Genomic DNA, 21,128 nt, shown 5'->3' with positions numbered 1-21,128 from the left:
TAAGTGAAGTTACCTGCTTATGGATCCCGACGTTTTAATAAAGTATGAAACAACCCAACCATCTATACAGACATATTTGAATATATAGATCATCTTCAGAAAAAACCCTACTAATTATAGTTTAAGAACTTTAATCCTGAAGGGTTCAAATACCTGCAATTTTCATCGTCAGCTGCCCAATTACCTTTTTCAATGAGAGGTAATTTTCTTCCCCAAAAATTCCAATTTGTGGTTCACGTTTCAGGTCTAAAGTGATAAAACCTCTAAATTAAAAGGGTTTTGCATGTTTTCACTGATGGTTCACAGTTAAATTTCTGAATAGTAGTAGTGATAGAACAAAGTCAATAGCAGCATGAAGCCTTAAAGCATTTCATGTAAATCCTGTGATCATTTTTTCCCAATACAGGACAAACTAGTTAGACCGCTCAGCCATTGTTTTAATCAGAAATGACAAAGACAAGTTGTTATGCATCAGTTAATTTTAATGTCATGTTGACAACTACAGAACATACCAGATTATCATCTCAACGTCACTCTTTCCAAAGCAGTGTTTGCCACACTGCAAGAACTCTGGTTTAAATTCAAAGCCATTCTTTATGTAAAGTCAGAGGTTGACCTTTAACTTTAAACACATATTAAAACTTCAAATTAAAATAAATATACATCTACTCTTGAAAAAGCCACTTTTTAAAGTACTGCTCCTTTAACGGTTAGGGTGGTCATCTGTCTCAGGTCAGGATCTGCCACTCACCTTCCAAGGTTTTATCACCAGAAAACAGTTCAATTTTCCATAACTTTAATCTGAATAAAACAGGTTGTGAACATATCCATTTGGAGGTCTGAAATAGCCAAATGATACAATAAAAACAAAGAATAATGTGGACACAGCCTCTATTCCTACTAGTACCACAAAAAAGGGGCACACAAAGGTGAGACTCATGGTGTCTTATAGGCATGGTGATCGGATCGTCTTCACAGCTGCAGGCTCTGATCTGTTTTTTTTGTTGTTGTTGTTGTTTTCCTACATTGAAAGCAGGACTTCATTTGACTCCAGGTTTAGTATCTTGCAGTTTTATATTTTTTTCCAAATGGAAGGGATCTGTGTCACAAACAAAACAAAAATTAGCCTTTAAAACACAGCAACCTGTAGGAGTTCAGACAGGGATTCACAAACACGAAGCACAAATACACACAACGATGGAACTGTACACTTTAACATGTTAAAACCACGATTGCTGGGTTTATATTTGTTGGACTAAAGCAAAATTGTTCTTAAAATAAAGAAAATCTGAAACCCCTAAATAAAATCCAGTGTAACTAACTGCCATCAGATGTCATGTAATTAGTTAAAATAGCCCACATGTGAGTAACTGAATTGAAGTTGGATGGAGATGGAGGGAAATACAAATGAATACTACTCTTTTTATGTTTAAATTTGTAAAACAGAATGTAGAAAAATGACAATATTAGATAAAATATGCCATAATTATTGCTTTGTGGTGGTCTACCTCATAATAATCCAATAAAATACTCTGGAGAATGTGGTTGCGGCGTGACAAACGTTTAAAGGTGCAACAATGTGGTGTAGTGGAACTGCACAGTTTTGGATTACCAGTGATGGACCTGAGGGATGTAGATGCCGTCCTAGAAACGATAAGAGGCGTCTCCATATTAACCCGCTGCCCAAAAACATGAAGCCTGTTACCAGCCAGAAAGCACGAGGGTCCTGTGATGGACAAAGAAAGGCAGACACTTAACAGATAAACAAATAATTTTAACTCTAAGGCATTGTTTCGGCCCTGGGCCTTGTGGGCTGGGTTGCAGGTGCTTTTGTCTGTCTTTGTGCTCCTCCCCTTTGCAGGCGATGCTGGTCCGTTGATTTGGAGCACAGAGCATTTAAACCTGGCTGTCTCCACCTCTGGGTTGCCTTTGGCGTCCACTCTGCTCTCGATGCTTGTGGTGCTTTTCTGCCAGGCCTCAGCTCCCCTCCTTTCGCACTTTAGAGTTTGTCTTTGTTTTTGCACTTCAACACTTCCATATGCACTCATACACCACATCCAAGCATTTGCCTTACACCACTGATACTGACTTTCACAATCCATTGTAGTTTTTGTTAATAAGTATTCAGTTTTATGCACTTTAACCACCGCATGGTCTCCGGTTTTGTTATGACTTTGAGCCAGTCTTAACAGGCATGATTAACAGTAGAATGACTTACATCTTCAAAGGCCGTCGTTAAATTCATTCCAAAAGCCACCCCGATGAGCCCAAACAAGGTCAGGGAGAAAGAACCCATAGTCAGCTGCAGATTCAGACGCATCATCACATTACGATGGCTACAGCAGGAAAGACATAGTTACATGCATAGTTAACGTGAACTGTAAATATTTTCACAATTTTTCTGAAGAATCAAAGGAAGAATGGACAGAACAGCAGTTTCCAACAAGACCCTGACTGCTTATTGTGCTGACATGCCACTTTCTCTGGACATGGTTGTACATATGACATTTTAAAATAATGTCCAATCAGGGTGTGTACCTGTCCAGATTAATAAAGATGACACTCTCCGAGTCGTCTATCAGTCCCTTGAGCTCTCTGGTCTTGTTGGCGAGCTTCTCGGCCTGTATGCATTGAAGAGATTATGATCTGAACACACAGTCATGGCCAAAACCGAAAACATCCTCTGTTTAATTAGGTTTCCTGTTTCAGAACAAACCAGAAATCATCTGGTCCGCCCTGAAAATTAAAGATAAGTGGATAAAATCCTAGACGAAAACAGTAACTGAGATACATTGTGTCATTAACATGGAGTCGAGGTCTGAGCTTTGTTTTCCACAGAGCAACATCATCATTCTTTTTGTCTTCCGGGATTCAATTGTTGATTAGGACCTTTCGTCTTAATTTTTTTTGTGTCTAATTGGCTCACTGGTGTACTGAAGAACATTTTAGTGAACAGAATGAGTTAATGACAGGTCCAGCCCAAAGCATCGTCCCTCCATTGCGGCTCTCAAAAACTTTTAAGAAGTTGGTTTTGCCGACAGGCTGTGTTTAGTTTAAATCGAATATTGTTCTGTAAATTAGAGACGCGTCTTAAATTTGGAGTTGTTTGTTTAAGTGACACTCTTCTAATCATCACCTGAATCAGAGAAAGCATTCAAAAGCAAAATCGCGGCTTCTGGAAGCAACCTTCAAAAGAGACATATTTGAGTGATTACAGTACTGATTAACTGACAAGTGATAAGATCCCAACTGCTTGGAAAAGTCATTTTAATCCTGTCCAGACTGCTGGGATATGTTAATGAACACCTAACTGCTTCAGATAAGGGGAGTTGGACTCATTCTTGAGGGCTTACAACTCAATACATGAATCTGAATAGTCAGAAGCAGCGTTTTCATTCACAAGTTAATTAGTCTCAGGATGTGAGTTGTAGTTACACATAACTTATATCTTCAACAAAAAAAGCTTTTGAGCATCTTGGAAGATAAATCCAATTTGTCAGCAAAATGTGCATTTCATTTGTCATTAATTGGCAACGGGAAAAGTGCTGCATGTTTTCTCACTACAGCTGACCCTCCCACAAGTGCAGCTGGTGCACACTCATCTTGAGCCGCAAGCTGCGTTGAACTGTGATATATGTAGCGCGACTGGTGATCTATGAATCATCCATCACAGATACTGAATATTGCATGTAGCCTGTTTATTCATGGCACCTGACATCAGTTTAATTATTTGAAACTGAACCTCTCCATGTGTCTCTATAGTGACACATCCAACTCAGCATTATTTAGCACTTTTCAGAAGAAATTACTTTTCTTTCTTAAATATAAATGTATCAAAAACAAGTTATACATGTAGTAATCTATCAGTTGTTGATTCTTTTTAATAAGCGATTTTCCCTCTGTGCCATTTGTTTAAAAGTAAATAAATCAAAATGTTAGTCCAAGACATTTATTATTTATGTTAAAAAGTCAAGTCAACGTTTAATTATATAATACATTTACAACAGCCTCAGCTGACCAAAGTGCTTCACAACAAACACAACATCACAGGAAGATAAATGATAAAATAGAAATAAAATTAAGTAAAAAAAAAAAAAAAAAAAAAAGCACAACTAACCTGCATGTAGTAATTCTCAAGTAAAAGCTCCATCTCCTCACAGTGGTCGATACCCAAACTGCTCTCCTCACTAAAAAGCAGAAACAAACATACATATATTTATCATTTAAGCATAAAAAAACATTTAAGGTGCAGCCAAATGAACCTCAGCGGGAAAGAAAATGCTGCAATAGCATATACTCTTATTGCATTAAAATATACTTTTACTTTTCCAGTATCTATTATAAAATATTCACCAATTTAAAATTTGTGATGTCTGTATGTATTTAACCTCCTTTACGTTGACAATTACCTTCAGACACATAATTGGTGAATATAGTCCAGATCAGTTTAGTATGGCAAAACTACAAACAGCGAATAGAGTATCAGCAGGTTTCGGCAAGTCAGCTTTAAGACTTTTTAAGACATTTTTAAAGCCAGCGTGAGTAAAATTCAAGACTGAAAATACAATAAGTGTAGGGGATAATTGGGGGATCCTGCTGGCTTGTATGGGCAAGCAACAAACATACATGAGGGAGTGGCAAAAACAAACATCATCCAGCCAACTGGTGATTTTTGCCCTCACACACGATAGATGCAAAAAAGCTAGCTAAAAGCTAATTACTATCCGCCTATCCGTCACAGAATGCAAAAATAGAAAAATAAATTTCTATCCATTTTCTTTATACTTTGCTATGCCTTTTGTCAGTCTGTCAAAAATAAAATAACATCCAATTAAATAGACTTGATTCCTGATGCTGTGTGAAAAGAGTGAAAAGCCAACTTTGACCGTTTGCGATTGATCGAAGTGTTGTTGTTTTTTTCTTTTTCTTTTCACAGAAACTACAACTACAACTGTCCTTTAAGAACTCTCAGAAATTGATTTCAGCATTTAGAAACACAAATGAAATTGCACAAGAACATACAAAATCCTTGGATCTGTCCATCTGGAGAGACACAATTGCTCAATCATTGCATCCTCGTCTAGGATTTTCAGCAAGGACTCCTTGAAAACTTTAATGTCTGTTTCCAACTCCGATAAGCTGCCAGACAGAAGATAATAAGTCAAGTTAAAACATGAAATGACTCAATGTTTTGGGTCCTACTCTGCCATCTGATTGTGCTCTTTACCTCTTGCTGTTCTGCAGCAGAATATGCAGCTTACTTCTATCCGCAGAAACGATTTTAGGATCCACGAGCGACTCCAAGGTGTCCAGTATGCTCGGCTCGACATCGTTCAACCGAGTTTGCAACGTGTTTACCTGTTGACACAGGTCTATGAGGACACACGCACAAACACATGGTTCCTGTTATTTTGAATGAGAGCGTAAAGCGTGTGGAACCTTGTGCTGCAGGATGGCCTCCAGTGCTCTAAACTCAAAGGGCAGAGAGTGCGTCTGCAATGCTAGCTGAGGGGCGAGCTCCAGGACCAGCCAGCGTTCCAGATTCAAACCACGATAATCCAGCACCAGAAGCGACTCTTGGGTCAGGATAACTTTCAAAGACTGAAAAGATAATACTTTGAATGAATTAAAACTTGCAATGTTATTACATAAGATAAAGACACTTTTTTTGTTGTTTTTTAAAAGCGATTTTAACTGCATGTTGTGGATGAGTTGTAGTCTGGCCACATGCGTGTTTTAAAGTCTGTCCTTTCAAGAGTTGACTCTGATCTGTAAATATTTTCACCGAGCAGCCAGATCAATAAAATCTGACTGATCCTCTATAGGTCGGTGTTCAGGGCTGGGGATGTTTGCGGGCAGCATATCGGTGTACCACACTCTGCAGAAGTAGATCTGATGACTGACAAAGCGCTGAGGGCTGTCAACACATCAGGTAAAGAACAAGGTGTTGTATCACAACTTTTGTTATTTTCATCTATGTTAGCCTTGCAGTTGAAAGGTTATTATCCAACAATTTCCCATGGCTGCAGGATGGTTGTGAAGCTGCTGTATCTTTGGCTGTTGTTCTGTCTGAACTGGGCCCAGGAACAAAGGTGTCTCCAGTCCGCCTCAAGCTGCGATGAGTGCATCCAGGCCGGCTCTGGCTGTGCTTGGTGCAACTCCCCTCAAGCTCACATTCGTTGTGCGACAACAGAAAAGCTGCGGAGCACTGGCTGTCATGGGAGACACTTATATAACCCCTCTGGCAGCATCCAGGTGGTAAAAAATTATAGTGGGTAAGTGTCCTAACTTATACAATAACCATAAGCAACTTTAATTGGGTTAAATGTTAATGGGTGCACAGGTAGAAGCAAAAATGACTTCCTTTTATAGCTTTCCACTTGTTCCAATAGTTTTCATGTTATTTTGCACTGACAAAACTTACTAGGAAGAGCAATATAAGCTGAAATAAACTAAACCACAGGCTTCATGTTGATAAAACAATAAATAAAAATCTGATCAGAAAAATTGTGACTGTTTAAAAAATTTTCTGCAGTCTAAAAAAATCTAGTTACCTTTTAGTGTTTTTTTTCAATACAATCAAAAACTTTAATGTACTTTATTTAGATGTTGTGTGATGAATTAACATAAAGCGTAGCTACAGAATATGGAAAATTAAAATTAAAATCTGAACAGTGTGGTGTGAATTTGCATTTGTCCCACTTTTTTCTGGTTGCTCTTAGTGTTTGTCAATACCAGTTTTTCTACATCTAGACATTAAAATTATTCCATATTTTTCTATGCAAAACAGCTCAAGCTCAGTCAAACCGAATGCGTGCCGAAAATTCTCTGTGGTATTTAGTTCTGACCCGTCACTGGGCCATCTTACCATATCACTATGGTTTGATCTAAACGTTCCCATTGCAGTTCTGTCTTTTCCAGACTCAAACATGATTATTTTTCGTGCAAGACTGTCTTCCATTTAGCTCCATTTATCCTCTAGTCAAATGATCAACTTTTCTTTCCCTCCTGAAAATAAGACACTGCCACCACCATGTGCCACCGGGGCCATATTACATTCAGAGTAAAGTACACTTTCCCAGAACGCAGTTGTGCATGTGGGTCAAAGGATTAGCTTTGGTCTCATCTGACTATTGGAGGCCTTCACAGAACAGTTGTACATATACTGAGATTACACATGCGTGGACACTTGGACTTCTGAAGGCAATTGGTTATACTATATTTATTTATGAGTATCAGACAATATTACAGTGAATACAAAGGCATACCACATTTCTCAACATTTTGAAAGCATCATTTTTCATCCAAGAATAATAGAATGATTACTTCCAGAAGGCGCCTCTTATGTTCTGACAAATGATTTCCTGCAGGGCTGACCCAGCAGATGACGAAGCCTTGAACCTGCATCCCCAGGAGGTCACCCTCCACCTAAGGCCAGGAGTTAGCGAGTCCTTTCCTCTCACTATCTCCAAAGCAACAGACCACCCTACACAAGAGCCGATTATGGACCTCAGCAATGTACCAGCTGGAGTTCATGTCACATTCAGCAGCATAACCAAAGGAAACCCGCAACTCTTACAGGTCAGAAAGGTACTGCAGAATAATGGGCTGAGGACAGTTTAACAATAGTCATAGCTATTTATCAATGTAGGTGAGTGTGGAAGCTGCCCAGTGTCCCAGTAAGAGTGGAATCTCAAACCAGAACACAACTGGACCCTGGTCCATTCGTATCACACCCAGAGGGTTTTCAGTGAGCCTCAGGCTTGAGATAACATTGCTATGTAAGCCGTCAGAAAGCATCTCCTGGTAAAAAAAATGTTTTGTTACTGAATTAATATTGCTTCCCACAGGTGAGTGTAACTGCACTGGAAGCCATGAGGAAAACAGCCCTGACTGCAGCGGCCATGGGACTCTGGTCTGTGGCCAATGTGAGTGCTATGTGCCTTATTTTGGGAAACAATGCCAGATGAATGGCGACTCCATCTCACCACAATATGAAGATCTGTGCCGCAGGGGCCCAAACGCCCCAGTCTGCAGCGGCAGGGGCACCTGTGTGGAGGGTTTCTGTGAGTGCAACAGGCGGGCAGATCCAAAAGAGACGTACAGTGGACGATACTGTGAATGCAGCAACTTTGACTGTCCACGCCATAACAACAGGTACAGTACCACAAGAAAAAAAAAATCACAAAGGTCTACTTTTCATCAGTATCAAACACAACATTTTCAATGCATTCCTGATAAAGATGTGCAAAAAGGAAAAACAAATATGGTGATATTTTACCACTGTGTCATAAACTCAAGCTGAAAATGATAGAAAAATACTAATTTTAACTTCAGTATGTGATTGTTTTTAATAAAATCCCCCTGCAATCAATACTTTGCTCAACCTTTTGCCTACAGGATGTTACAGGATTATCTCCTATAACATTTTCCAAGGTTGGAGAGTACAGAGGGAGCCAGGCGGGTTACTACTGCTCTTTGAACAGTCTCACTAGATCATCCTCTGTCCTGACTCCTCTCTTATTACATCTTCTCCTCAGGTCACCTAAAAAGTTCTCCGATTGGTTTAGATTTGTAAACTGTGATGACCATTTTGTGTCTGATGAACCATTTTGGTTGATTTCGCAAGATTTACTTTGATCGTTTTTCTTTAAAAAAAAAAATCTGTACGATGCCCCATGAACAGCTTCCTGTTGGAGACCACCAGGTTTTCATTTAAAACTGAATGGTACTTTAAACTGCTCATAATGTCATGGACTTTAACAAGGTCATCAGAGCTTTGGGATTATAAACGGATCCTCCACCCCTCCCTTGAGGCGTTTTCTACAGTTTCACTCTTTCCTTCACCCCAAACTCACCTGTAGTTTTTCTTAGTGAAAATCTAAATTTTCAGGTAGGACAAAAAAACAACCAGTCACCACAGGGGTCTGCAGCCTGAAGCCTGCAAGTCATGCACAGTGGCTTAAACTGAGCTGCGTTTTTACATTGTAGGAGTTTTTTTCTCTTATCATGGCATGTCAGCTAAAGAGTTTCTACAACAGATTAATAGTCGTTGTACAAGGGAGGAAAGAATGATCGTTGCGCCGAAATCTTTTTTCCCTTAATTTTCTACAAATATAGAAAAGGTCTCATCAGAAAATCATTCTTTCTTCGTTACTGTGTGATGGTCTTCATTGTTTTAAAACCCAACAGGAGAAATTAACTTCTGGTCCTTTTAATTAGCTATAAAATAAACTAATTTCATTCAGTAGACATATAAAAAATATGAAAGGTGATTCATTCTTTAAAAGGTCATGAAGGTTTTGCAGCTCTCGTCAGATTGAGGGATAAATAGCTGTTTAACAAGCTGTGCTTTGGCCACAGACTACATTGCGCCAAGCTGAGTAGTGTATTTCTCTCTATTTCTCACCATGAGATGAGGCCTTATTTTAAAGTTTGTTTTGTTTTTACACATCTTTACCAGGACTGAAAACAAGTGTGGCTGCCACTGTAATTTTAGAACCGATACCAAAAACACTGACGTTGAAACATTTCTATTTACCAGACTCTGCGGAGGCAATGGGAGGTGTGAATGTGGGAGGTGTTTGTGTGACAGTGAGTGGATCCACAGCGCCTGCAGCTGCTCCATGGAAACCGCTTCCTGTTTGGCCAAAAACCAAATGCTGTGCAACGGCAGAGGGGTGTGTGAATGTGGAAAGTGTGATTGTATTCCTCCGTATGTCGGTGCGACCTGCGAGGAATGCCCTGATTGTGTGGACGATTGTCAGGACCATGCTGCGTGTGTGGAGCGTTTCGAACCGGAGCAAAAAAGGACACGTGAGAACAGATATTTATCTAGAACAAGTTTCTTACTGAGGTGTTAGTTTCGATCATATTTAAATAACTTGGATCTGCTTTTTTCCTCAGCTGCGACAGCTGCCACCTCCATGTTGAAATTGTTGAGATGAAAGATGAGCTTCAGGGAAAACTCTGTAAAATGAGGACCTTTGCTACTTCTTCTTCTCAATCCTGCCCTCTAGTGGACAGTTTGCACTCTTGAGCTAAAGAGTGCTGATCAACCATCGCTCTTGATGTTTATCTGTCAAACTGCACCTGTTTGGGCAGCCTAACACTGATAAATCTATTTACAGTATGTCTCATTTACTTTTCTGTTTTCTGATGAACATAATTAGAAAGAGAATGTCTAGAAATAAGGAAGAGAACATACGTCCATTCGTATGATGATGCAGTTGTTTCTGGTGCTGAGGCTGGTGCTGTGTTGGAAGCGAAGGTCTCTGGCCTGAAGCTGAAGCTCCTGGTAAAGTTCTGTCTTCTTCTTTTCTGGAAAATAAAAATGCATCACAGGAGAAATGTCTGTTATCAACATGTTACACCTTTTGCAACATTTCTATGCTTCGTAAACGGTTTCACATGTTGGGATTTTACACGGAAATAAACACAAAGTAGAGCAAATGAGGAAAAACAAGAGTTTGCGTGGTTAAATTTCATATTAAGTAATCTGAAGTGTAATATGCAGATATACTCAAATAAACTAAAATATAGTTTCTTGCAAACCATTGAAAGAAACTGGTCATTTCATAAAGAAGCTTTCTGCCATGGGACATCCTGACAGGCTGGGAAAGGAGAATATGGAGCAGGGAAGCAGATCTAGCCCTCTATAAGGTGCTGACAAATTTTCCTTCCAACTTACAACTGTACACTACATTGATTTATCACATAAAACCTCAATAAAACACAAAATGTAGAATTTTGTGGATAACACACCCACAAAAAATTTTGTGTTTCTGGCTTAAGAAGTGTGTACAGTTGGTATATTTAAATGACGTATGAATGCTACAAATCTACACACCAATCATCAGTCTTTGTTGCAGAGATTTTCTAACACTTACCAAATGATGTCACATTTCCATCCGGATCAAACTTCATCTGTTAAATAAATGGGACATAAAACTCATTAATGACATTCTGAAGCCCGGATGTAAACAGACATTTAAATCTATTTCACCACTGAACGTATGCAACTTCAAGGTCTTGTGTAAGTCCAATATCTGTGAAATCCAATAGTCTGAGTGTTTTTTTTTTTAAAGCATCATAACATCAAGTTTACCAGTGAAACATAACCAACAGCAGTAATACCAGTTACACAACTCTTCGGAGTTGATTATCTCACCACATTGAAGGTTGGAGACACAGTGGACAGAGGGGCATCGGTCACTCGGCTGCGCACAGCGGACACTGGCAAAAGAAAAGCCAAACACAACTACACTTTAAAGGCAACACATTTGTCATTCTTTGGCTATAACCATGCAACAATATGCTGATGTCTTTTCAATCATGGCAGTAACAAAACATGACCTTTGATAAACAGAATCTAAAAAGGATCACATTTTTTCAAAACAAAGAAGAATTAAATACTTTCTTTTTTGACTAAAATGTTGAAATACTGGCGACATACTGGGTGGTGGTCACCCACTACATATATAAGGAGGTTTCTGTCTCAGGACATCCTCAACCCACCATGAATCAGTTCATACTCAGTTTGATAACTAGTGTTTTATAATCAACATTTTCCCAGTAGTATTGACAATAAACAGGAAAAGTTGCTAGCACCAGTCTGTCACAAACACCCAATTGTTTCCATCTCTTCAGTTGTATCCATAAAAAACCCAAACATAGCACAGTTAGCAGACACACAGTGTCCAAGCTACAATGAGGTGATTCCTGAAGAACTAAAAGTTGGAAACTAGCTGTATATGAGATGATCAACTCTGCATTTATTTATTTTTTCTCAAATACATAACCACCAGACAGTAGTCATATGTTGTGAATAGTTCCATAAAGCCTGACACTTTTTCTGTTTGTCCATGTATAGCTCCCTTTCTTTATTTTCAAGTCACAAACTGAAAAATAAAGCCGGACACCTGGATGGACAAAAGGTAAGAAAGCAAATGAAATTCTAATAAAACATAAAAAACAAAAAAACCTAAGATCTACATAGCAAAACATGCTTTTAAACTAATACCAGCTACAAGACTCCTTAGACTTAACAAAAGTGTCTCAGTTACCTGTAACCAAAGGGATTTAAACTAATCTTACCAGCACAGGCTGCTCCTCCTGGCAGCAGGATGTCCTTCGTGAGCCCAGCAGACTGACACCTCCTATGCAGACTTCTTAATAACATTGGCCTCTGATAACATGTGGAAGTAGAGTCAATATCCCTGCAGCTCCTGCTGAGCAAGCCCGCCTTTCTACTACCAGCTTGCCTCAGCTGGTGTGCAACTGTGGGTCCATTGAAGAGGATCAGAGTTTGACCCCCACCAAATAGTGAGCAGCAGGAGCTGAAAACTCGTTTTCTAACAGATGACATCCTGGAAGAGTTCATGCAGCCAGCAAACAGCAGCAGTCGGTGCAACGTTACCTCCATCACAACCAAACATAGATTGAAGGAGGCTGAAAAATGTTACTGGAGAAATACACACAGGGCAGCATGAGCCTCCTTAGAAAAAGAGTAATGAAAATACTTGCGTCATCTCATGAGTTGTTCAAACCTGTATGAGCCTGTAGGCCCGCGGGAAGCAACAAGAGAGGAAAGTCGTAGCAATAACTTTAGATTGAACTCAGTTAGTGTACTTTTCAGCAGTCTCTCTGTACTAGTTGAACTGGTTAAACCTTCCTCTCAATGTTTTCACGATGTGCTCTGGACTTCCGCTTGTTCCTGCTAACTCTTCGTATGTACCTTTTGTCCGTTCTGAGAATATACAAAACCTCCAGGAAGATAAGCTGGACACATGCCGCTTACTATCGGCTCTCTAGACTGAAAACTTAAGGCTACGTCTCCCAGAAAACAACCCCTCCTCCAAGCTAGCAGGACCGGAGGACAGGAGCAAGAGCACCCTCCACAATGCACCGCGGAGTGCATTGTGGTGCAAAGATCGTCTCTGCTGAAGACAATCACTCTGTAGTCGCTGTTACTCAGATTTTAGCATATTTCGTTTAAAACCAAATATTATTTCCAGGGGTGGGAGTAGTTTGCAATTCTTGGAGGGCAATATTGACACCACGAGATGACTGGAATTTATTTCAATGTCATTTGTGAATGTTAGAGCCTCATGTTCAACAGTGGAACCGTAAAGATTGAAAAAGGTTTTCATTTTGGAGAAAGTCTCATCAACCTCAATATTTTTATTATTATTTTTGTATGGTCATTAATTTGAACGCGTTTCGTTGATTCTTAATAAAATTACGAACGTTTTGATTAGGGAGTCAGAGGAGGATGTGGTGGTCTCAGTTCTCGCGGTGTTCAGTTTGTTACCTAATGCCGAGATCGACTCAAAACATTCCGCGATCGACGTATTGAGCAACCCTGTTCTAACAAAGCACGAACAGTTCAGAAACAATGTGAAATGGGGAGAAAAGGGCTATTTATTAACTGATTAAGTCGTGTTTTAGATTGTTCTTGAAAAACTAATCAATCACGGCTTATTAGTGGGTGCCACTCACGGCTGCACAGTGCACCCCTTGATTTTTTTACAGTAGACAGCCGCTCCCCTCTCTTGCAGGTACTGCGTACCCCCGCTAAATCTTTTAGGGGTGCGCAGTACCCGACCGTACCAGCCTACTTTCACCCATAGTGATATTTACCACTGTCAGCACTCACATGAGCCAAATTTTTAAGAGTACAGCTTTACTTGATTTTAGCAAATTACCTACGTCTAAATAATTGTATAGCTGTGATTCGTGTCTAAATGAGGCTTAGGTTTAGCCTCAAAGTTGTTCACGTGTGAGCGGTGTTTCAAACAAAACGTCTGTGAGGAAGAAACAAAGGTTAGCTACATCCGGGGTGGAAAAAATGTCGCATAAATGAAATTGACAAATTTATTTGTGTGTTTACGAGCTTTATCTCTCAGATTCGACTTGTTACGGGAGCGTGTGCGCAGGCGCGAAGCATCAGCATCCCCAGGTCAGCTGGATGCAGACCTAACCGGAAGGATGCTGCGAGTCGGGAGGAAGTCGTGCGGATTGTGTTTTTTGACGCCGTGACACTTTGCGCCCTTTTCTCTTGGTGTCAAAAGCCATTGTTTCCACTATGTTCCCATCCTGTTACTCCAAACCTGCAGAGAGCGGAGGCAAGAGGAGCTCCGTCGCTAAGCTGCTGCTGGGAGTGTTCGTGGTGTATATGCTGCACACCGCCTGGCTGCTGTATGGCTTCCTCAACACCAAACCCTGCGATGGAGCCAGGGGAGAGCCCTGCATTACTTCCTACCTGGCGGCCAAACCCAGACTGCAGGTTAGTACAGGCTTTTTTTTCTTAATTGATCAAATTATGATGGAAAATATATGAAAATCAAGCAGATTTCTTTTAGCGCAACACACGATACTATTTATCTACTTATGTAACATTTCTCTGCATAAAGCTCTTTTTCATGAAAATTAGACAGTTAGCTTCCTCTGTTTATCAGACATAATTAAGTTGAAATAAATGAAAAAAAACAACAACTAAGAAATGTTATCTATCTATAATAGATTAAATTTAGCTTTGAATCACAAAATGTGTAAAGTGTCTGAATAAGGTATTTGCACTGTACAGAAAAATGTTTCCCCGTAGAATAATCAGTCTGACTTCAGCACCCATGATAGTTATATTTCTATGTTTTTGGTTCAAAGGCGTCTTGCTTTTGTTTAGTTTTAAATCATGTTTTCTTTTTCACTATGTGCCCTTTTATTTAGATGAGTGTCTTTACCTGCCTTGTGCCAGATAACAGCCAGCTCACCCTCGCTCTAAGGGTAGACCTCTTTGACCCTCACTCTACGTTTGAGAGGTGGGTTTGACACAGCAGAGCTTTCATAGCCACATAACGTTTTACAATAAGTTGTAAACCGCACATTTCAGTATCCTTTATGGGGATTGTACGTAAATAAATAAACTAACACAAAGTCGTACATATTTGTGAAGTGGAAGGAAAAGGATGCATGGTTTCAATATTTTGTACAACTTAAAATCTTACAATTGTTTTCAGCTTTGTGCGAATATTTTATTGAACCCCCTGTTTGAGCCTTTTAACAGCCAGCCTGTCAGACTCATTGGTTACATTGGGTTTTATTTTGGGTTATCACAATAAAGGGGGCTCATTATAAATTCATATGACAGAACAGAGGATTTTCTTAGTAAAAAAATCAATAACACTCTACTTTGTTTCAGTTTCTATCATATAAATAAGAGCAAAATGAAAGACACTGAAATAAACACTCAAGAGATGAAAATTTTCAAGGGGTATGAACACTTTAACCCATCATTCTGAATTTTGTATACAAAATCATGTTTTTTTTTAAATTATTAGTTAAAATAGATCTATGTCCCACAAATAGCAAGATGTCTCCATGTTTCTCCAGACAGGTGAGCATCTCTCTGCCAGAGGAGACTCAGAATAATGGCTCTCTGTACGCAATTGTTTATGTTCACAAAGCCGGAGTTTCACCCCTAGAGGACCGGAGAGAAGTCCACTACGCTGCTCATCTTACCACATACACAACTCCTCCACGCACAAAAGGCCATAAGGCCTCAACGAAGGTACCTCCTGGTGATTGTGTCTAATACCGTGTCCCAGTTCAACCTTATGTCACCGTGGCTTTGCCAGAAATCAGAGGTCTTTGTATTTCCACCAGAAGCGTGAATCTCAAAGGCCTGTATCGCACTGGAGACCTCACCTGTCCATCACTGTGATGTCAGAGGACTTCAGCTTCAGTAAGGCGGGGCTTCCCAGTGACGTGCGACGATACATGAGAATGTAAGTGAGCAGGATTCACTGCTGCCGCACATACCGGTTACTGCAGTGATGGAAAAACCAGGGCATCAAAAATGAAGCTTCTGTTGTTGTTAATAAATAAATCATGAACATTGAGTTTTCATTCAGCTCCGGAAACCAATAAGTCTTAAAGAAATACATAATCGTCATTTACTGGATGGAAGGAGCAAAACTGTATTTCAAGATGTCATTTAGGCTCAAACATGCAGAAAGACAGGTGACATAAAAAATGTAGCTGTTGTTTAGAGAAACAAAACAAGAGACACAAACTAAGCCATGACGCAAAAGAACTAGAATAGTGAGATAAAGGACATTAGGGAAACAATTTGATTAGAAAGGCAACCAGGGATGAAAGAACAGGCCATAAAACATTAATGCTGAACAGGAAACAACCAATAACAGGACGTCTGCAGACGAACACAGAAATTCCAGAATTAGTAAAGGTATAGATCCATAAACCCAAAAAAACAAAATGTTTTTTTTTTTTTGAAGAAATAGAACATATTAACCCAAATAATTTTTCAGCTCATGTGTAAAATATTTTGAGCCTTTCACACCTTCTCAGAACCTTCCTTCTTTCTCTTTGTCTCTGCTTGCAGATCCCAGGAGGGCAGACGGATGACTTATCTGCCTCTGCTGCTGGTCAATGAGCTCAGCTGCAGAGTCAAAGACCTCATGGTAGGACGGCGACCCACACAGATTCTTATAGGATCATACATGCTGGTGTTTTCAGGTCAGACCGATTCCACGCCCTTGTTCTGGCAGGAGATCAACAGCAGCAGCGTGCAGCTCCCTCTAACTGTGTCCTACGAAGGAATCTCTCTGAGGACGTTCAGGTTTTGGATCCACCTGCATGACATAGTTTATTCCCTCCGACAGTTTGGTGAGCCGGGGTGGAAGTTCTTTTTTCCCCAAGATATGAAATGAGGCTGTTGATGAGTCTGAAATTATTTCAGTGTAATAAATTGTTCTACATTTCTCTATAGGTTTCACTGAGGAGAATATTGATGAGATTAAAGAGACTTTAATAGGATCCAACCTTTACCTGCTAGTGCTGACTGCACTCATCACATCTCTGCAAGTAAGAGCACACAACATAAGTAGAATAAAAGAATGCTTTCGACAGAATGCTTCATGCACTTTGAACTTGTTCAAATTAAATCCCGTTACAGTAAACTTAACGTTATTGTTACTGTGATTTTAGATGACGGACCAGCACAATGTAGTGTGTGACTGAGAAGCTGAGAGATTTCCAAAATCTTTTGATAAGCAAAAATCTGAAAAGTGTGGCAGGCATTTGTATTCAAATGCTTATGACGTGTTATACACATCCACATCATAGTGTTGAAAATTACTGGAAAATATTTACTTTCCTTCAACTTCACATTTCTCTGACTTTTTCTTGGCCTGCTGCATGAAATGCCAACAAAATACATCAAGGTTTGTGGTAGTAAATATGACAAAAAGAGAAAATGTATAAGAGGTATAAATATTTTCGAAAGGTATTGATAGATACTTCTGAGGATTAGTGTTTTAACTCTCACATATTCTAAATAAATGTAACATACAAATGTATTAAAAGTATACCTGTTTTAACTCATAGCGATAACTTTATAATTTGCAGCTCATTTGTGAATTTCTGGCTCTGAAAAATGACGTATGCTCGTGGGCGAAAAAGAAGAGCATGGTGGGAATGTCGAGGAAGTCAGGTCATTTTGACCTTCTTTTCCATATTGGAAACAATTTGACCAAACATCGACTGCAAGTGAACGACCGCATCGTTTCCTCTGTTCCATTTCCAGTTTTATGGCGCTGTCTCGGCACTTTGCTGATTTTCCTCCATCTGCTGGAGGAGACCAGTCTGCTGGTGCTCCTTCCTGTCGGACTGGGAGCGTGTGTAGAGGTACTCGCCATGTCCTTCAAACCAAAAATAGTTAAATCAAAGTAAAGCATCCTCAACTCAATAATCCCTCATCCCACCAGGTGTGGAAGGTGTTTAAAGTGTTTAAAATCCAGCTGAGCAGGAGGTTTCATGTAAGCGTGCTGTTTTAGCTAAATAATATTTCACGTATAAATGTTTTGAGCCTTTGAAAGCTCCAAGCCGCCTCTTATCTCATTGTAGACAAACAAGCTGGATGAAGAGGAGCGAAAGACGGTGGAGTACGACACGCAGGTGATTTAAATAGTCTCTCTGAGCTCAGAGTTAATGATGTGCCTCAAGCTCGGTTTGATTTCAGTGCTTTGTGCTTTTTCCCCTGCAGGCCTCCAGATACTTGTCCTACTTGGTGTATCCTCTGTGCATCAGCGGAGCCGTTTTCTCTCTGGGCTACATACGCCAAAAGAAGTGAGCTAATTCAGAGATTCACCTCTCTGCTTCGATTCATAAGTATAAGGCCTCTTATCATAAAACATTTAAATGTGTCATTTCAGCCCTCGGATAGATTTCTTTCCTTCGGGCTCTTTTGTTTAGCGATGAAGCAAATTTAGAGGTCAGGTTAAAATCTGAATTGAAAAATTGGTGGAAATAAGTTGGTTTTAGCAAACAGACTACATTTGTTGTACAAATCTGAGGAAAAACGAGTGATCGTTATGTTGACTGCAAACTGTGTTATGTTGACAGTTACTATTCTTGGCTGGTCAACACCCTGGTCACTGGTGAGTTTCTGTACATTTGTCCACAGACTGGCTCCTCAAAGTCAGATCTTTATGTCTAACACGTTTTCTAGATGCACGTATTGTGCATCGGATGTGTTGTGTAGATCGTATCTTATGTGTCTGTATTTTCCCCAGGTGTGTATGCACTTGGCTTCTTATCTATGGCTCCTCAGCTCTTCATCAACGACAAGGTCTGATAAACCAGAATCAGTTGAAGTCACATTCTCGATTTCTTTGTTAGCAGAAAAATCATGCAGCAAAATTGTGACTAAATGATTCTGATGCTTTGCAGTGCTTTGCATAAGAATTCAAACTTCTTGATTTTCTTAGCGCTTTACAACTTCAAACTTGTTTTCTTGGGATGTTATGTGATTAAACCCTCCTCTTAGTAAGTAGAAGGAAAAATAACTATTAAAAGTTTGGATTCGTATTCCGGCCTGAGTGAAGAACATGCTTTGCAGAAGAGATGTCTACCAGCTTTATAAACCTTTTGCACATTTGTCTTTGCAAAACAACTCAAGCAATCTCAGATTGGACACAGTGAATTTTTAAGTCTTGATGCAGATAATATTTAGGACCTCACTTTGATCATTGTAACACATTAAGCATCTCTGACCAGTTTTTCTACCTCTGCTGATGAAAAGCATCCCCACACCATGATACTGCTACCAACAAGTTTCACATTGTGTATAGTGTTTTAAAGATAATTTACCATGTTGATTTTCATTCACACATTATGTTTGGTTTATGGACAAAATTAATGCATCTGCATCTGATCAGAACATCAGTTTGCTTTGTTAGATTTCTAAAGCTTAGGATATTCTTTTTTTAATCCACAGCCTTTTACCTGGGCTATCTGCTGTGATTCTTGTTTTTTGTGATGTCATTTCCTCTAATATTCTCTAGCAGAACCCTGAGACCTACTCACAACAGCTGGATTTATACTGAAAGTCAATTGCTTGTACGGTGACTCCATTTACAAATTAGGCAGTTGGTTTGCATTAGATTTCATTTAGGTTTAATGAAACTGTAAGTCCTCAGTCTTTAGCTTCTTATTTGTAGCATAACAAAACAAACAATAAAAAACAACATTTAAATTTCACTTCATAAGTGTGCTCTCGTTTGTGGTTGTTTGTCACAAAATAATTCCAGTAAAATACATCAAAGTCTGTGGTTGTAAAATGGTAGAAAGTAAAAAGAAAATCAAGAGGTATGAATACTTCAGCAAGGTACTGCAAACTACTGTAAAAAAGTCAAGACTAACACATATGTATTTTTTATTTCTGGCCGTCTAACAGTTGAAGTCTGTGAGCCACATGCAGGGGGCAGTGTTGATGTACAGAGTGAGCACCTCCCTCATTTCCTATTACTAAAACATGCTGGCTACCAAGGCCAGAATGATGCACATTTGAAATTCAACTTTTCAGAAGCTGTAAATAATCTGGTTTCCTCACCAGGGGGTGAACACACTGATTTCAGATCTGTGCGCCTGCGCTTCCTTCTTCTCCTCATCTGTTCCTTTCACCTCCTCGCATCAGCTGTCCTGCTTCAGAGACGAGCTCCTCTTCCTCCTGTACCTCTTCCAGCGAAGGTAACCCTGACGAGGTTCAGCACAAACACAGAGAGGAAACTGTGGAAGAATCAGAAACTAGAACTGCATATGATGAAAGAATTTTTCTAAAGAATGGATTATTGTGTAATGATTTCCCTCTGGCCTGTGTCATTTTCACTAGAAGTTACTCTTCAATTCCTAAAAGGAGGGAGAGTGTTTCTAAGAAAGTGAAGACGCAGTGAATGAGAAGGACACGTTGAAGAGCCAGTGGACAACACCGCAGACGGCCCATCTATCTCCGTTCAGCTGGAACCGATCGACCTCAGAGACGGGAACAAGAAAGGAACCTCTGCCTGGTGGAGACAGACTGATCTGAGACCTGCGGTTTTTGCTTCTAGCTCTCAACGTCTGTATCTGCAGAGCTGATGCTTTTAGTTTTTTTTAGATAAACTTCCATTTTACTGCTGAAAAGAGTGAACAGTCACGTAGAGAGGTCTCATCTTTAGTTACCCTCCTGCTCCATCGGTTCGCCTCCTGTAGCGTTCTTTATTTTGCTGTGGTGTTGTAACAGATCAAGTGTTATATAAACAATCACCTTTGGTTTCCAACTTAAATAATAATCTCATAAACTGATCCACTCTGGACTCGTCAAAGTTTAGTAAGAACCAGGTGTCATTTGTCACAGTTTCCTTTCTTGAAGAGGAAGCACTTGCGTTTGTATTCTTCTCTCATGTAAAATCCCAATAAATTATGTTAAAGTTTGACCTTGTTTGCTTTAGCTGATTTTATTTTTTTGCTTTTTCCTCAGCTTGGGGAAAAACTACAAAGATACAAAAACCTCTGGGCCTGATTATATAACGGATGGATGTAACAGAACGAGAGGGAACGTGCACGTCTGTGTGGGAAGGCAGAAAATTGTCCGACTGGTTTCTCGGTTTGTTTACATGTAAAACAAACGAATATCTGCATGACATCGCTTTGACACTCCACTTAAGGACACAGTTTCTTGGTAAATTCTTGAAAAGTGTGTTGTGCATGTCTGCAGTACGGAGACATGAATGAGAGATGAGCCTGCTAAGAGAACAATATAATCACAAGAGCTGTTAAATCTCAATAGC

General features: G+C 39.7%; 3 protein-coding genes across 8 annotated transcripts; 2 read left to right on the top strand and 1 right to left on the bottom strand.

The window, feature by feature from the left end:
• Window positions 1-1,004: 1,004 nt before the first annotated feature.
• mrs2 (magnesium transporter MRS2) lies at window positions 1,005-12,931 on the bottom strand. Its single transcript, XM_044118245.1, has 13 exons — window positions 12,549-12,931; window positions 12,097-12,463; window positions 11,171-11,235; window positions 10,890-10,926; window positions 10,208-10,320; window positions 5,440-5,601; window positions 5,228-5,358; window positions 5,023-5,139; window positions 4,118-4,187; window positions 2,539-2,621; window positions 2,219-2,336; window positions 1,613-1,726; window positions 1,005-1,099 (listed from the first exon to the last, which is right to left on the bottom strand). The coding sequence occupies exons 2-13, from the start codon at window positions 12,422-12,424 to the stop codon at window positions 1,073-1,075; spliced, it is 1,365 nt and encodes a 454-aa protein (XP_043974180.1). The 5' UTR covers window positions 12,425-12,463; window positions 12,549-12,931; the 3' UTR covers window positions 1,005-1,072.
• Window positions 5,638-10,462, top strand: LOC122831783 (integrin beta-1-like). Of its 4 annotated transcripts, none has more exons than XM_044118250.1 (7): window positions 5,639-5,944; window positions 6,030-6,275; window positions 7,371-7,581; window positions 7,652-7,781; window positions 7,851-8,157; window positions 9,545-9,816; window positions 9,907-10,462. In XM_044118250.1, the coding sequence occupies exons 2-7, from the start codon at window positions 6,031-6,033 to the stop codon at window positions 9,945-9,947; spliced, it is 1,206 nt and encodes a 401-aa protein (XP_043974185.1). In that variant the 5' UTR covers window positions 5,639-5,944; window position 6,030; the 3' UTR covers window positions 9,948-10,462. The 4 variants fall into 4 exon arrangements, with proteins under 4 accessions (XP_043974182.1, XP_043974185.1, XP_043974181.1 ...); XM_044118248.1 differs by having other exon boundaries at window positions 5,640-5,932; XM_044118247.1 differs by lacking the exon at window positions 9,907-10,462 and having other exon boundaries at window positions 5,638-5,944; window positions 9,545-9,898.
• An 838-nt stretch (window positions 12,932-13,769) lies between the features above and the next one.
• On the top strand, window positions 13,770-20,772 carry LOC122831780 (cleft lip and palate transmembrane protein 1-like protein). Of its 3 annotated transcripts, XM_044118244.1 has the most exons (17): window positions 13,776-14,287; window positions 14,728-14,819; window positions 15,391-15,568; window positions 15,664-15,785; window positions 16,403-16,481; window positions 16,569-16,686; window positions 16,790-16,884; window positions 17,428-17,512; window positions 17,606-17,706; window positions 17,787-17,837; window positions 17,926-17,976; window positions 18,065-18,147; window positions 18,424-18,458; window positions 18,594-18,649; window positions 19,757-19,801; window positions 19,916-20,049; window positions 20,192-20,772. In XM_044118244.1, exons 1-17 carry the CDS (start codon window positions 14,087-14,089, stop codon window positions 20,250-20,252), a joined length of 1,587 nt encoding a protein of 528 aa, XP_043974179.1. In that variant the 5' UTR covers window positions 13,776-14,086; the 3' UTR covers window positions 20,253-20,772. The 3 variants fall into 3 exon arrangements, with proteins under 3 accessions (XP_043974178.1, XP_043974177.1, XP_043974179.1); XM_044118243.1 differs by having other exon boundaries at window positions 13,770-14,287; window positions 17,428-17,706; window positions 20,195-20,772; XM_044118242.1 differs by having other exon boundaries at window positions 13,774-14,287; window positions 17,428-17,706.
• The last annotated feature ends 356 nt before the right edge of the window (window positions 20,773-21,128 follow it).

Source organism: Gambusia affinis, linkage group LG05, assembly GCF_019740435.1.
Source record: "Gambusia affinis linkage group LG05, SWU_Gaff_1.0, whole genome shotgun sequence".
In the NCBI taxonomy this organism is placed as follows: Eukaryota; Metazoa; Chordata; class Actinopteri; order Cyprinodontiformes; family Poeciliidae; genus Gambusia; species Gambusia affinis.
The sequence above is the reverse complement of the archived record's forward strand: the minus strand, read 5'-3'. Positions and strand labels throughout refer to the sequence as shown.